Genomic DNA, 15812 nt, shown 5'->3' with positions numbered 1-15812 from the left:
AAAAAAAAAAAAAAAAAAAATGATATATTTCATGTTATGTGTATTTTACTACAATCTAAAAAAATTCTAATGTGATGATCCCTAGGCTTTCTTGTCCAAAAAACTAGCCAAGAAATTACAAAGAAAAAAGAAAGAAAGAAATGGCTAATAAAAGTTTCATTATCAAGAATTTTGCAAATACTGTAAAAATATTTTTAAAATACAGTTACATCCTTGGCAAATAACATCTTCTAACCTGGCTCAAACCCTATCCCCTCAGCAACACAAAACTATTTCTCTCTCTCTCTTTTCTTTTTTTTTCTTTTGAGACATGATCTCGCTCTGTCCCCCAGGCTGGAGTGTAGAGGCACAATCTCAGGTCACTGCAATTTCCACACCCCCATGCTCAAGCGATCCTACCACTTCAGCCTTCCAAGTAACTGGGATTATAGGCACACCACGACACCCAGCTAGTAATTTGTATGATTTTTTTTTGTAGAGACAGGGTTTCACCACATTGCTCAGGCTGGTCTCGAACTCCTGGGCTCAAGCAATCCACCTGCCTCAGCCTCCCAAAGTGCTGGGATTACAGGTGTGAGTTGCCATGCCAGGCCAGGACTATTTCAATTTCAGTCGACATTCTTTGAGCCATCACCAGAGCTGGGTGTGAAGGTGCAGTACTGACGTGAGTACTTCACATGCACATTATATTTATATGTACAGTGGGAAACAATTCTGAGGTCCTGTGCAAAAAAATCATGTCACAGGCTATCATTAAAACTTATTAGATAACGACTTAGAATTTACCTTTAGCCTTTTAAAAAAGTACAAGCCACGTTCTCACAGGACAACGTGGCTTCTGAAACTAAGGTGAGACGGCATGAGGACTGGCTGGGGCCACTGACAGACCAGAAGGCTGTGTGGGGAACAAAGCACCTCCTCGCCAGTGGGGTCAACTTACAGCTCCTACAGCTCCAGCTCTCAGAGGCCAACCACAGACAAGCTGCCCGTTTGAAAAAGTAAAGTCTGAGGATTTGGGGGGGTTTTAACAGGAGCTTCTGAAACAAGAATGTGGGTACCACACCTCTGACCCAAGGTCCTCCTGACGAAATGCGGACGAGAGACAGACACATTCCACCCAGCGGGACCGACAGCTACAGAAATCTCCATCTCGACTTTTGACAGGGCAAGGTAACAACGGAGTGCAGAAACAATACCAGCAAGGATCGGCTAAGGGCAATACTTCCCAAATGGGCAACACCGACCTTGCTGCCCAGAACTAGGCATGCTATTTATTTATTTATTTTTTTGTAGAGATGAGGTCTTACTATGTTGCCCAGGCTGTTCTCAAACTCCTTCCTCCTGCCTCGGCCTCTCAAACTGCTGAGATTACAGGCATGAGCCACAGCCCCTGACCACCATTGTCTTGTCTGCCAAAAAAAGTTCACCGGGCACAAAAGTCTGGTTTCTGGAGAAGGTCCTTACCCACAATGGGTACAGAGTGCCAATGATAGCAAAGGGCAGACTCACTGTGGGTGCGTCTTGTAAAGAGATCCGTCGACACCAACCGTGGTCCGCAGCCTGGGTGTGCCCTTGTTATCACGCAGGCGGTTCAAGATGGCGCCCAGTGTGGCAGCCACCAGGTTGGCTGAGCGAAACGAGACAATGGTGCAAACGTGCTGGACCGAGATACAGTCATCATCGGACGGCTCCACTCCCAGGCGGGTCAGGATTTCTTTGGCATTGTGGAGGCCTTCCTTATTCCTGTGAAGTTAGAGGCCAATACTGATGCACTGAGGACCACATGAGGCAGTGCAAAGCACTGAGGCTCGAAGGTGCTAGAAAGGGAAAGCCCCACTTACCATGTGTGCGTGGTACGGGATGAAGACAGTCAAATGCCTGAGAAAAGCCCAGGAAGGGTTCTCCTCCATAAGCAATGCCAGGTAGTAATAGGAAAAACTGTACCAGCCTGCATTAACCCAAGCCAGAACCATGAAGAGAAGTGGAGAGGCAAAACGATGCGGCCTCTGAACAAGTGGAGAAATGGCTGCCACCACCCAGGGCTCATGAGGCTCGGGAGAACCTCCCACTCTCCAGGTCTGTGAGTTGCCCTGGATGCTTATACATCCTTCCTTGATTTGTAATTTTTTGTATATGTGTTTTGTGTATCTTTTGTTGGATTCATTCCAAAGCACTTTATAGTTTTGTTATTACTGTAAATGGTGTCTTTAAAATATATATGTATACATACATGTATATATATACATACACATACAAACACATATACACTCTATCTTTGCAGCTTTCCTGTAAATCTAAAATTATTCTTTAAAAAGTATTTTAAAATATGTATATATTTTTATTATTGCTGATAGAAATACAACTGATTTCTGTATCTTATCTCCAGACATCTTTTTAACCTCTTCCGTCATTCTACTCATTTGTCTGTAGGTATTTTGGGGGTATTTCATATAGACTTTTACCATTTGCAAATAAAGGCAGTTTCACTTCTTTTTTGATTCTCATACCTTTAATTTATCTCTCATCTTTTCTTTAAAAAAAAAAAAAACCCACTGGCTAAGACTCCAGTACGATGCCAAAATAGAAACTGGTGATACTGTCTTGCTCCTGATTTTAGAGAATGCCTCTAACATCTGCTCTTGCAGGATGCTTTTTATAGTTTTTTGTTTGTTTGTTTGTTTTGAGATAGCCTTTATTATAATATACATGCTTCCTTGAGCTAGCTGGGTCAATACCAGAAACAGGCCAAGAGGAAGGCATGCATTTCCTGACTTGGCCAGTGACTTTCAAGACAATCCATGAGTCTCCTGCTCCCCTTTCTTCCCAGCCACTGACCAGGAGACTCATGAAAAGGGACGGCTAGAAACTCAGGAGCAAGGCTCCCTGATTATCAGGGCTTTGCACCTACTGTTCCTGAAGGAGAGTAATCGTCAAACAAACTCCAGCACACGGATATGGCAGAAGAGTTGGTCCAAATAAACCCCTTTCCTATTCCAGCAGCTGCCTTCTCTAACCTCGAAGGGAGCTGATGCAAATCTTCTCCCAGGAACCAGAGCTATAAAGCACTGGCTCTATCCAAATTTCTAGGACCACACGGGGAGCAATGAGAATGATCACTTTGTGCAGAGATAAAATGGCATTCCTTGCACCAAAGATGGCAGCAAAGCTAGCCTTATCTTTATCCAGGTGGCCTCACATGGCTACAAGGAGTCTCCTTAACCAGGAGTACAGCCTTCTGCACACGGAGGCCAGCAACAAGACAAGAGTGCTTTAGACTTGGAGGCACCAGACTACATCAGACTGGCACCGGGATCAAGGTCATCTGCTTCCCTCTCTGCGTGAAGGCCGTGAGTTACAGTTAAGACAAAGAATCCCACGTTTCTTATTGTGATGTCAAGGGGCTGCAGTTAGTTGCTCACTGGCTCTGTCTTTCCTTCTAACTGTCCTGTCTCATCTGTTAACCAGTGTTTCTCAACTTGCATGCCAGGGCCCATTTCTGGCTGTTAACAGGTTTCCCCTGAAAGAATTTGTGAGTGGCAGGGAAGGGGTGGTTTCAAGCACAAAAGAAGTCTGGGAAATGACAAGTCAGTCAAAGCAAACTGGTTTTCTTTAATGTGTTGAGGATACTATAAATCTGTATTCTTTCTATACTTTATACTTCTTATTCTGTTTTACTGTAAGTCTGTATTTATTTTACCATAACATTGTAAAATGGAAGATAAATGTGCCGTATTCCTGATCCTATTGGTCAAGGAAGTCTTTTTTCAGGAAGCACCTAATTAACATCTTGAGGTTACTAAGGTGCCCTTAGTGCCCTCAACACAGTCTGGAGAAGGTCTGGAGAAGGTCTCCAGACTGGAAGTGGAAGGTGCAATTACAAAAACCCAGGCTCCAGGCTTCACCAGCTCCTTGCTCCTTGCTCGAATTGTCTGCTTCCCAGACGCTAATCTTACCCTGAGTGTGCGTGGAGGGTGGGGGTGATGGGCTGATGGGGTGGGAGAGAAAGCTGCTCTTGTAGCTAGACAGGAAAATCACCTGTGCATTTGAGGCTAACTATGTCATACTTTAATGAACCGTGACAAGTGCCTGTAGGGAGTCTGGCCCAGGATGGGTCAGATAAGACTGAGGGGACACGGACCCAGAAAGCCACGACACTCTTGAAGGAAAAGCCACCAAACTTGGACTCAAGAAGTAACAGGGGACCAATTGGTCTTCTCTGCCCCAACACCCCAAGAAAGCCTTGAGGGGGCGGTACCTACTTTTCGATGGCTGACACATCACTGGTGTTAAACTTCCCTCTGGTGAGCAGCTCCGGGGTGATCCGCCCTTCAAACAAGAGGCCCTCCTTGGCCATCTTGACCAGGATCAGTCGAACCAGCTCTCCCAAGTACATGCCACTGACCATCTTCTCAAACCTGCGGGAGAAAGGCAAACTGGCACTTGTCAGCCTTCCTCTGCACCCCACACACGAGGGCTGGGACAGATACAAAAGGGATGGGAAGCCCCGACTCACCCCTCACCAGCCCCCAGCCTCGCGGCAGGCAAGACCATGCTCTTGCGTGACTGAACAGCAGAGGGAGAGGGATCGGAAGCCAAGACGACTCTGGAGAGGGCAGGAGTCATCCGGACCCCATGCCTGTGACTAGGAGAACACCATAGGCAGGAGCGGGCAGGGAAGGCTGCCTGAAGGCACGGGGAGCGTTCCGATTTAGATTGCAGATGTCAAGAAGGCCTCAGACAGAAATGTGCAAAATATCATAATCTCCTCCTAAACTGTATGCTATACTTTTTATTTTTTATCTTTAAGTATGTATGTATGTATTTACTTACTTATTTTTTGAGACAGGGTCTCACTCTGTGCCCAGGCTAGAGTGCAGTGGCACAATCTCGACTTTGCAGCCTCAACCTGCTAGGCTCAAGCCATCCTCCCACCTCAGCCTCCTGAGTAGCTAGAACACCAAGCCCAGATAATTTTTAAAATTTTTTGTAGAGGGGGAGTCTCCTTATGCTGCCTAGGCTGGTTTCGAACTCACAGGCTCAAGTGACCCTCCCAGATGCAAGCTACAGCACCCGGCTTGTATGCTATACTTTTCAAAGACCTTTCACCTCCACTCCTATGGGAGACCCCAAGCCCTGTGGATAGGAGGTGACGAGGAAGTGTTGTCCCCATTTCCCAGCTCAGAAAGGGTAAACAGCTTCTCTGAGGGAAAGGCAGCCACTCCCTTTGGGGCCGCTGTCAGGACATTTGTTAGGCACCTCCCTGGCATGATTTTCTCCTTCTCCAGCCAAAAGGATCAAGAATTTGCTTTGAGGAACTCACTCCTCCCCAACTGATGTTACCCTAAACTCCAGGGCTGGTCTCTGAGTACTGACAGCCAATCGGCTCACCCCACTGCTCCAGCCCCGTTCAAGCACCAGCCAATCACAGAATGAGCCCAATGCTGCAGGGGAGAGGTGGCCAGGTGTAGAGACAGAAGCCAACACGCATTGCTGAAGGCCCAGCCGAGGGCTGGCAAGAACCAGGGCTCGATGCCATACGTGAGCCAGATTCAGCCCCCACATCCTGGCTGGCCAGGGGCCAGAAGGAACCCCTGAGCAGGGCAGATTGAAGAGATGGGCGCACATCAGAGCAGCCCGTCGTTCCTCTGAGGGAGCCCAGCTGGCACACCCACAGCTGGCTGTGACACAGCAAAACAATCTGTTCCAACCAGAGCCACCCAGGAGCCAAGGATGCTGCCGAGACCTGAGCACCCGGCCCTCAACCATCAGCACAGGGCACAGAGCCTCCTTAAAAACACAGTCCTCATTGTTCCTGCTCCTGACAGAACCAGACAGGACCACCTGGCTGCGGCCAGGCAGAGGATCCCTGGCAGGAGAGTGCCCTTCTGAGTCTGGTGCCGCCCCAGGCTCCTGTGGGAACAGCCTCTGTGTAGCCCCGAACGGGGTGGAACAGCGCTGGTGGAGCCCTGGCAGAGCCACTACTGAGCTACTCACCTTGGCCTCCCTACCTGTGCAATGGAGATACTGACTGCCTTCCTGTAAGGTTATATGGAGGATATGGGTTAATATAGGTCACTATCTGACAATATCTGGCTAAATAATGAGTGCCTGTGGCCCTTCCTATGCGTCTGACACTTTTCCCAGCTCTTTACCTGTATTAACTTATTTCATCTTCGTTACAACCCTAGGAGGGAGACATAAGAATTATCTCCATTTCACCAATGAGGAAACAGAGGCACAGAAAGGTTATATAACTTACCCATGGACAGGGCTAACAAGTGGCAAATCCACATTTTGAATCCAGTTAGATCTAACACCAGACGTTGTACTCCTAACCACTGTGCATTTCTGCCTGTCTCATGGACAGTGTCATTCAATGTTAGCTGTCACTATCATGCTAGCAGCCACCTAGGACCACCCCTACCCCAGCCTGTCTGCCTGTTCTCCTCCCTAGGCAGCCTTCCCTGTTTGGCAGTGTGACGAGAGAAAGGGCATTCCCCTTAGGATGGGCTAACATCAGCCTCTGGGCACCCTCTACCTGCTGCTTTTCACTCTGCCTTCTAAAGACGCCCAGAACAATCTGCTCCCTTTTCTACATGGCCTATTACATACATGAATAGTGATACCCCCTTTTCCAGATAGAGGCCTATGGCCACGGTCTGTCCTTTCCCAGTCCCTAAAGGCCCTGTTAGAGCAGCAGAACAAGCAAACAGCACCTCTCACGAGCTTCTCTCTGTTCAAACCAAGGCTCACGGAGACCGGCTCCTGTTCCAACAGCCTGCTTCCCATCTGCTCAAGTGAAATTAATGAAATCCAGCAAATCATGATCTGCCTCTCAGGGCATGCCACCTGTGATAACTGAACAGGTAATGCCCAGATGTCTCGGCAGTCAGACACCTACGACCACAGATAGGCAGTGAGAGGCAGCGCGGCAGGGTTCCAACCACTCTGCCTGCTGGCGGGCCCAAGCAGGGCTGCGATGGGGGAGGGAAGCATCATCAACCATGAGGAGTCATGGGCAAGGACCTGCACACCAATGAGGAGCCCTCAGCACCCTGGGTCTGCTTCAACTAGAAGCCCAAGGAAAGAAAAGAGCAGAGGCCCATGGCCAAGCAAACCAGGACTGGAGCTGCCGAGAGATTCCATGGAGCAGCAGAACCACAAAAAGAAAAGGCATCTGGGTGCTGACTTGAAGGCGCGCAGTTACTCAACCACCATCCAGGCCAAAGAGCTCTCCCAACCACCGACCACCAGTGTTTGCTGTTGCAGTCACTGCTGTTGCTGTGTTGCTGTGTGGGGTGGGTGCTCTGCAGTTTGAAGGATGTGATAAAGAATCACAGGGAAAAAGGATTCAAGATCCCAGAGATTCCAGACACAACACAGAGCAAGAGCAGAAGAGCAAGAAGTCCAAGCAGGCCAGGTGCAGTAGCTCACACCTGTAATGCCAGCACTTTGGGAGGCTGAGGCAGGAGGATTGCCTGAGCCCAGAAGTTCGAGACCAGCTGGGCAACATAGGGAGACTCAGTCTCTACAAAAAATTTTAAAATTAAGCCGGGTGTAGTGGCTCAAGCCTGTAATTCCAGCACTTCAGCACTTTGGGAGGCCGAGACGGGCAGATCACGAGGTCAGGAGATCGAGACCATCCTGGCTAACAGGGTGAAACCCCGTCTCTACTAAAAAATACAAAAAACTAGCTGGGCAAAGTGGCGGGTGCCTGTAGTCCCAGCTACTCAGGAGGCTGAGGCAGGAGGATCACCTAAGCCTTGGAGTTCAAGGCTACAGTAAGCCAAGATCACACCACTGCACTCCAGCCTGGGCAACAGAGTGATACCCTCAAAAAAAAAAAAAAAAAAAAAGCTCAAGGAAACAAAAAGGGAAGGAGAATTTAAAATGAAGTAAAAGGTGGGGCTAACTCCACAGTATAAGACAAGCATGTGGCAAGAAGATCAAAGGCCTGGAATATAAGGGTGAGACGAAGGAAGCCAAAAGACTGATCCCTTTTAGAAACAGACCTTCTGACGCTGGGGCAAGGTGGGGCCTGAATACTCAAAGCAGGTTCCTCTGCTGCCTCCCAAATGCAGTAACCACTAATGAAGGTGGGAGCCACAGAGCTATGATGACAATGTCCTCCCTGTCCACTGTATACAGTAGGTACTCAGTTAAATGCTAACTTCAATCAAAGCAAATGGAATGAGCAGCTATTGATAGTCTAGAGCCCACTTGGGCACTGAGAAGCTTTGCACAAATCTAACACACTGAGAGATTTTAAAACCTGGTTAATGGCCGGGTGCGGTGGCTCACGTCTGTAATCCCAGAACTTTGGGAGGCTGAGGCGGGTGGATCACCTGAGGTCAGGAGTTCGAGACCAATCTGGCTAACATAGTGAAACCCCATCTCTATTAAAAATACAAAATTAGCTGGATGTGGTGGAGCACGCCTGTAATCCCAGCTACTCGGTAGGCTGAGGCAGGAGAATCACTTAGAACCCGAGAGGCAAAGGTTGCAGTGAGCTGAGACTGCGTCATTGCATTCCAGTCTGGGTGACAGAGCAAGAATCTGTTTCAAAAACAAAACAAAACAAAAAACCCTGGTTAAAAATGGGAATCACCCAGGGAGCTTTTACAATACTGAGGACTGGGCAACCCAAGCTGACAGAGTCACTGGTGAGAGGATGCCTGGACATCAGTATTTTTTTTAAAGGCCCCTATGTAACTCTAATGTGTACTCAGAGATGAAAAGTCACTTCCCTAAATCCTCCCTGATGGTTTTTCTCCATAAATGATTTAAAAAAAAAATGCCTCTTTGGCCAGGCGCGGTGGCTCAAGCCTGTAATCCCAGCACTTTGGGAGGCCGAGACGGGCGGATCACGAGGTCAGGAGTTCGAGACCATCCTGGCTAACACGGTGAAACCCCGTCTCTACTAAAAAATACAAAAAACTAGCCGGGCGAGGTGGCTGGCTCCTGTAGTCCCAGCTGCTCGGGAGGCTGAGGCAGGAGAATGGCATAAACCCGGGAGGCAGAGCTTGCAGTGAGCTGAGATCCGGCCACTGCACTCCAGCCCAGGCAACAGAGCGAGACTCCGTCTCAAAAAAAAAAAAAATGCCTCTTTATAACAAACCTCTTTTTACCAATGAGAAGAGATTCTGGAAGCTCACTCTGAAAACCTCAAACTTTCAAACAGGGCAAAAATCCCCAAACCTACACCAGACCACACGCCAACAATGAGTCTTGGGCCACCTCTGTCCTGTTCTAGGGCTGTAATTTTCCCATCAGTCAAATGGAGGAAACATCTTTCCCTGCCACAAAGAAGATAAAATGACTTTCAAGAACTAGTCATTCTATGTAAAAAAGACATAGGGAAGATCAAAAGATTCAGATAGAAGGCTGGGGGCACAGCAAAAATTTGCTCAGGCAAAAAACTCTTTAACTTACAGCCTATTTCCAGGAATACGTGACACAACTTGGGAATTTGTGATTTCCTTGGAATTGTGCTCAATGAGACCTGACCTACAGTACGCAGTAAACTGGTGACATGGTTTGGCTGTGTCCCCACCCAAATCACACCTTGAATTCCCACGTTGTAGTGGGAGGGACCCGGTGGCAGATAACTGAACATGGACGCAAGTCTTTCCCGTGCTGTTCTCGTGATAGTGAATAAGTCTCATGAGATCGGACAGTTTTATAAAGAGGAGTTCCCCTGCACAAGTTCTCTATGCCTGTTGTCATCCATGTAAGACATGACTGGCACCACAATTGTGAGGCTTCCCCAGCTACGTGGAACTGTAAGTTCACTGAACCTCTTTCTTTTGTAAATTGCCCAGTCACGGGTATGTCTTTATAGGCAGTGTGAAAATGGACTAATACAACTGAGAAACATATTCTAGAAAAGAGACTTTGCCCCAACCTTTCACTTTCTCACCTGTACCCACATTTAGCCACCCACTCATCTCTCATCCATCATCAACCACCCATCCACCCATCCATCCATCCATCCATCCATCCATCCCAAATATATTTATTGCAAGCCAACCGTAAACACAGTTTATAGTTCAGCCTTGGGATACAGTTAATCTCTGAAAAATTCAGAAATACATCAATGAACAGCAGAGAGATCCAAGTTTACACCCAAGCCATGCAGGGTTCCCAAACTCAGGCCAAGGATAAGGGCCTGGGCATTACCTGTTCAGTTACCACAAGTGGCATGCCCCACTTGCACTTCTAAGAAAAGAGACTTCTCATTAAGTGACTGATAGTAACTACAAGTACATAACCTCTTATCTGAAACCCTTTGGGGTCACGTGCGCTTGGGAATGTGGAGATTTGAGAATTTTAGAGATGAAATAGGGTATACATGCCATGTGTCACAGAATACCCCCAGAGGTGCCTGAGCAGCACTCCCATCAAGCATATTCAAGGCTTTTCAGTGAAACATACAAATAGGCACAGTAATAACTTGATGGCAGTGGGGTCAGGTCAATGGACTGGGCGGGGTGGGGGTGGGGTGTGTGGTTAAAAAAAACCTTTGTCAGAGCTTTGGAACTGGGGTCCCTTGTCACCAAGCTGGTGCCATAGTCTCAGCCTGCAACGGAGATGCTCAACTCTGGGTGTAAGAACTTGGGAATTCCCTCACTGAGAAACCTAGTTTATTCGCCGCTGCCACCTCCAGTGGTGGGGAGCTTGCCACTGATGAAAATCCATTAATTCAGGTGGAAAGGCCAACTGTCCAGCTTGCAGTATTGAGATCTTTTGGGTGATGCATTTCAACATGGCTAGTAAACTCCTGTTTCCCTCTAGCATCAGGATAAGGGCTATTAGGTCTACAGAGTCAGTGAACATCTCCCTGTAGGCTGACAGCATCCAACTCTGGGATAAAGCTGCTAGGAGGCTGGGTAGATTAGAGAGAGCTAGTAGCATGGCAGCATCACAGAGAAATGTGAGCAGGCACTTCAGGAAATAAGTGGCTCAGAGAAAGCAATACCCGCTCTAACCTGAATAGTATCACTCTCACCTCTGTAGCCAGGAGCTTTCCACAGCCAAAAACAACCTGCCTGTAAGTCTGATGTTCTTTATCAACTCTGATGTGTCTACTCATGCTTGACATTGAAGAAGGTTGCTTCTCCGTTCTCCCTAACGTCTATATGACTCATACTCTTCTTACCCCGACTCCTCTGCACAACAGATATTTGCATGTCTGGCCTACCTCCCCATCTAGATTGCAAATCTTGGGAGGGAAGGTGCTGTTTTGGATTCTCAGAGCCTAGCACAGATCTCAGCACATAGTAAGTGCTCAATAAATATGTGATGAATGAACAGACACTCATCTCCCTTAAATGCCCCGCATACCATGTGGCCTCTCTTACCATGAACAGCAACACTCATGACTACATAGAGAAATTTTTTAAGCCTTACATTTACACTAATGTTTCTGTGCTTTGTTGGGGGAGCATTTTTGAACCATTCATAATTATTAATTTTTGTGCAGCAGGGGATAATTTAAGAACTTTTTTTTTCTCAGGGGCTACTGAGCTCCTGGGCTCCCATTCACCTCTTGATCTCCTCCCCTGACCACCAGTACCTGCTCAACTCTGGCCCCATTCCCCATTGGATAGGTTCATTGTGAGCTCCACAACAAGATGCATCCATGGTTCCGTGCTTTTCATTGTCATGATGTTTTACAAGGATACAATCATAGTGTAATTAAACAAAGAAAAGATTATTTTAAAAGTGCTTTTCAGTTACAGACTCTACAGCTGTGCATCTCACCAAACAAGGAGCAATAAATAATGCAAATTCGATGGGCTTTAGGCCAGGCACGGTGGCTCATGCCTGTAATCTCAGCACTTTGGGAGGCTGAGGCAGGCGGATCACTTGATGTCAGGAGTTTGAGGCCAGCCTGGCCAACATGGTGAAACTCGTCTCTACTAAAAATACAAAATATTACCTAGGCATGGCGGTGCATGCCTATAATCCCAGCTACTTATAGGCTAAGGCAGGAGAATCACTTGAACCCGGGAGGTGGAGGCTGCAGTGAGCTGAGATCGCACCACTGCACTCCAGCCCGGGTGACAGAGCAAGACTCCGCCTCAAAAACAAAAAAAATGTGACAGGCTTTTCTGTTTGTGATCACTTGGCTTTATGCCCTTTTCATCTCCCGTCCCAAATCTTTCATTAAATGTCCCCTAAGTCACATATGTGGTTAGAAGCAAAAGTCAAAACAGACTCACAGCTGTTTTCCAGGGTTGAGGGATCCCCGGTCTATCTCCCGGTCAAACTCTGTCCGGATGTCTTCTAATGATCCATCGTCCCCAAAGGCTCCCCATTCCGTGTTGATACACATCCTCCCCTCGTCTCCTTCCACCAGATCAATGTGCCTCAGTTCCTCCATGTAGCAAGCATTGGTGCCAGTACCTGGGCAGGACAAGATCAGAAGCTATGGCCACACGACGAGGGTGCAGAGCCACCTGGAAAGATGGGCCGAACAAATGGATGGGCAAAGGGGATACGTTACCGATGATCAGGCCGACTTCACACTGCTGGTCGTCGTAGCCACAGGTCATCATGGTGCCCACTGTGTCATTCACCACAGCTACGATGTTGGCATCATAGTCCTGGGGACAGATAATGGGGTGTCATTGTCCACTCACACATGGAAGCAGAGATCACACACCTTAACAGTGCTCGGCAGGAGTGCTCCCGTTTTCAGAACCCCTGCTTTTGTGAGTGGTGCTGGTTTCATTACAGCTGATACTCAAATTAACTAGATCACAGCATGGTGATCAAGTTATGAAAACCTTATAGTTCCCTTAATTACCTGGCTTAAGAGTCTTTGGGCAGTGAGGATTTTACTCTTGGAGCTACATTCCTCTGCAAACCTCCGCAGGAGGTCCATGTCCCGGATAAGGCGGGCTCCTCTGCCCTTGTTCTGAGTACAGCAGGCTGCATCTGTGACACTCACTCCCTGAATAGCCCAGCACTCCTGTCAGGAGGCAGCCCCCTGTTCCAGGCCTGGGTCCTTCAGGCAGCACCTCCAAGAGCTGCGCTTTGCACCATCCCCATCCCCACCATTCCACACTGGGGATCCTCAACCCTCCCCTGCCTGGGTCTTCAGGCTTTGACACTACTGCCCCCCAGGAAGGGCACTGGTCTGTTTTAGAATGCAGCCCTGCTCCCCACACTCCTGCATGGCTGAGGCAGAGGGCCCAGGAGAAATTACCCCTCGCTTTTTGATGGCTTTGTTAAGCAGTTTGACCACATCCGCTCCTTCCACTCCACTTGCTTTAAATCGCTTTGTCCAGGTGATCAGGATGGCCTGCAAAGAAGAACGGATGGGGCTGGATAAGGGCTGGGAGACCTCCAGCACCCCAAGGCCCTGGGCATTGCTCCAGGTCAGGGATGAAGCAGAGGCCCATAGGGGCCAAGTGGCTCCTCCCAGATCATGCTGGGCTGGGGGAGGGGCCCAGAGGAGCCCAGACTCCTTTCTATCTCTGGATCATCCACACAATGGGCTTCTCTGGGGGCGAAGATAGAGTGGGGAGAAAACTGCTCACAATATCCAGCTCACTCCAGAAGAAAGCAAGTGGATGTGGGGACAGTAATGCCACATGGTTTGCCAATCTAACTGGATGCCAACTGCGCAGCCAGATCTATTTAAAAAGGGAGCAAGAGAAATCCCTGGCCCCCTTCCCCACTTCCCAACCGGACCCTGGCTTCCACAGCCCTGGGAAAAGAAAGCCAGAGCCAAACTGGAAAGAGAAACAAAATGCTAAGATGAGTCTTGGCTGCTGAGCTTTTACGAGCCAGGTCCCATACACTTAGGGAATGATGTGGACTATACATTGTGCCTCTTCACCAGCTTTGGGACTTAACCTCCATTTGTAAGTGGTGACTCCCCTATTTACATAGTATGATCCTATTTCACTTTGCATATTAGCGGAGAAACATCAAGGATAGACATCCAATGGTAAACATTCCATAATTGTATCCTACTTTGATAGTTTTACATATTGCTTTTGTGTTCTTAAAAAAAAAAACTAAAAAGATATGAGAACAGAAAAATAATTGTTATACTTGCTGTTTTACTCTGAATAGGACAAGTGACTATAAATGCAGCAGGCTTGGAAGATCCGCGGTCCAGGCCCTGCAGGCCTGCAGAGGCAGCTCCGGGATAGGATTCTGAGCACATGGGCCCTGCCCCAGCTCATGGTGGGAGCCACACAGACTGGAGCATGCACCGGGGAGGGCAGCCCTTGATGAGAACTAGTGGTTCTTTGCTCAGTAGCAACTAAGTCAGGAACTGCAAAAGCCCTGGACACTGTCTGCCTCCTCTCAACCAGCCCTCTTCCTCCAAAGCCTCAGAGAACCAGGTGTTATGGGACAAAAGTGGGGCGGGCAATCTGGAGACCTGGTCCTATTTCATACTGTCTGCCCATTTCCTGCTGTGCAGTTTCCTTCACTCTTCTGAAGTTCACTCTGCTCCTCTAGAATCAGGGAGCTGATCTGGAAGTGGACAATCTTGAAGGTCTCAGCCAGCCCTAAGGGGTAATATGCACAGGCCTCTGGATGGGAAATTGAGGGTCTGTGCTCCACTGGCACCACTGCAAGTACCCTGGCCCAGCCTAAGAAGCATTTTCTGGAGGGGGTGAAGGCTGGCAGGTGGGATGCCCCCAACCTTCGGCTCCTCTCTGTTCACATCGCCCCCTCCCGGGCATGTCTGCTCCACCCTGCAGGCTCTCGTGCCCATGAGGTCATTCCCTCCCACCTCCTGCAACACTTCTGTCCCTGGAAGGCTGTGCCTTCATGGGGAACAGGCTACACCTGCTGTTATAAGACCTACTGTACGGTAACATTTAACCTGAGCAGTGCAGGAATACAAAATAAATACACTCTGGCCATTCTCTCCCAGGGCCTAGCTCATGCCCAGCACAGGGATGGCACTCACTTAATAGCTGCAGAGAGCACACGTGAACAACGGTGAAACACAGTCCACCAGAGTCTCTTCATCCCAGGCCCACCTCTCACAAGGGAAGGGGGAGTGACTCATGTCTCAGTTCTCAAAAGCCAAGGGAAGCTCGTACTGACAACAGGCCTTGCCAAAGGGTTTGGAAGGACACGGTGGAGGCCAAACTGATCTGAACTCCTTGGAGGGGCGTTCTCAGATACCAGAATCAGAGTAAGAGTCTACATATGGCCACAGCTTCCTGAAAGCATAACAGGTCAGACAGAACATCTCAGAGGCATTTAGACATGTTGGAGGTGGGCGGAGCACTGGATAGGAGGTGGGGCCTGGGACCCTGGTCCAAGACCTACCATTAATAAGCCCTCTGACCCTGGGGAAACCTCTGTGTTCATCTTGGTCTGCTGGGCTCTCAAGCCCCTTCCTGCTGACTCCACAAATTATACAGATGTAAGGGTTCCAGCCACAGGAAGCAGTGCCCAGGAAAGCGCGCTTACCCTAAAGGCATAAAGGAACCCAGGAGTGCTCCCTGCAAGTATGGAAGGTGCCCTGAGCCCAAATGCTACTATCTTGCAGCAAAGTAGACCAGTTATGAGCACGGAATCTTCCTGGCTAGGTGACCTTGGACAGGTTCTTAGCCCCTATGAGACTCAGTTTCCTCATCTGTAAAGCGGGAATCATAAGCACTTAACTCATAGAGATGCTTGAAGATTATGTGCGCTACCGGTGAAGCATTAAAACAGAGCCTGGCCGGGCGCAGCGGCTCACGCCTGTAATCCCAGCACTTTGAGGGGCCGAGGCGGGCGGATCACCTAAGGTCAGGAGTTTGAGACCAGCCTGGCCAAGATGGCAAAACCCC

At 48.6% G+C, this 15812-nt stretch overlaps 1 protein-coding gene across 2 annotated transcripts in view; it reads right to left on the bottom strand.

Moving 5' to 3' along the window:
• Positions 1 to 15812, bottom strand: part of HK1 (hexokinase 1) — an 88197-nt gene that overhangs the window by 21276 nt on the left and 51109 nt on the right. For both annotated transcript variants that reach the window (XM_011927156.1, XM_011927163.1), the window contains exons 5-9: positions 13214 to 13309; positions 12509 to 12608; positions 12225 to 12408; positions 4260 to 4415; positions 1510 to 1743 (exon numbers count right to left, since the gene is read on the bottom strand). In XM_011927156.1, coding sequence (XP_011782546.1) covers positions 1510 to 1743; positions 4260 to 4415; positions 12225 to 12408; positions 12509 to 12608; positions 13214 to 13309 — 770 coding nt within the window. The remainder of the gene's footprint in view (positions 1 to 1509; positions 1744 to 4259; positions 4416 to 12224; positions 12409 to 12508; positions 12609 to 13213; positions 13310 to 15812) is intronic.

The sequence above is a fragment of the Colobus angolensis genome, unplaced genomic scaffold (assembly GCF_000951035.1).
Source record: "Colobus angolensis palliatus isolate OR3802 unplaced genomic scaffold, Cang.pa_1.0 Scaffold12, whole genome shotgun sequence".
In the NCBI taxonomy this organism is placed as follows: Eukaryota; Metazoa; Chordata; class Mammalia; order Primates; family Cercopithecidae; genus Colobus; species Colobus angolensis.
Note: the sequence above shows the minus strand (reverse complement) of the source record. Positions and strands in the feature narration are given on the sequence as shown.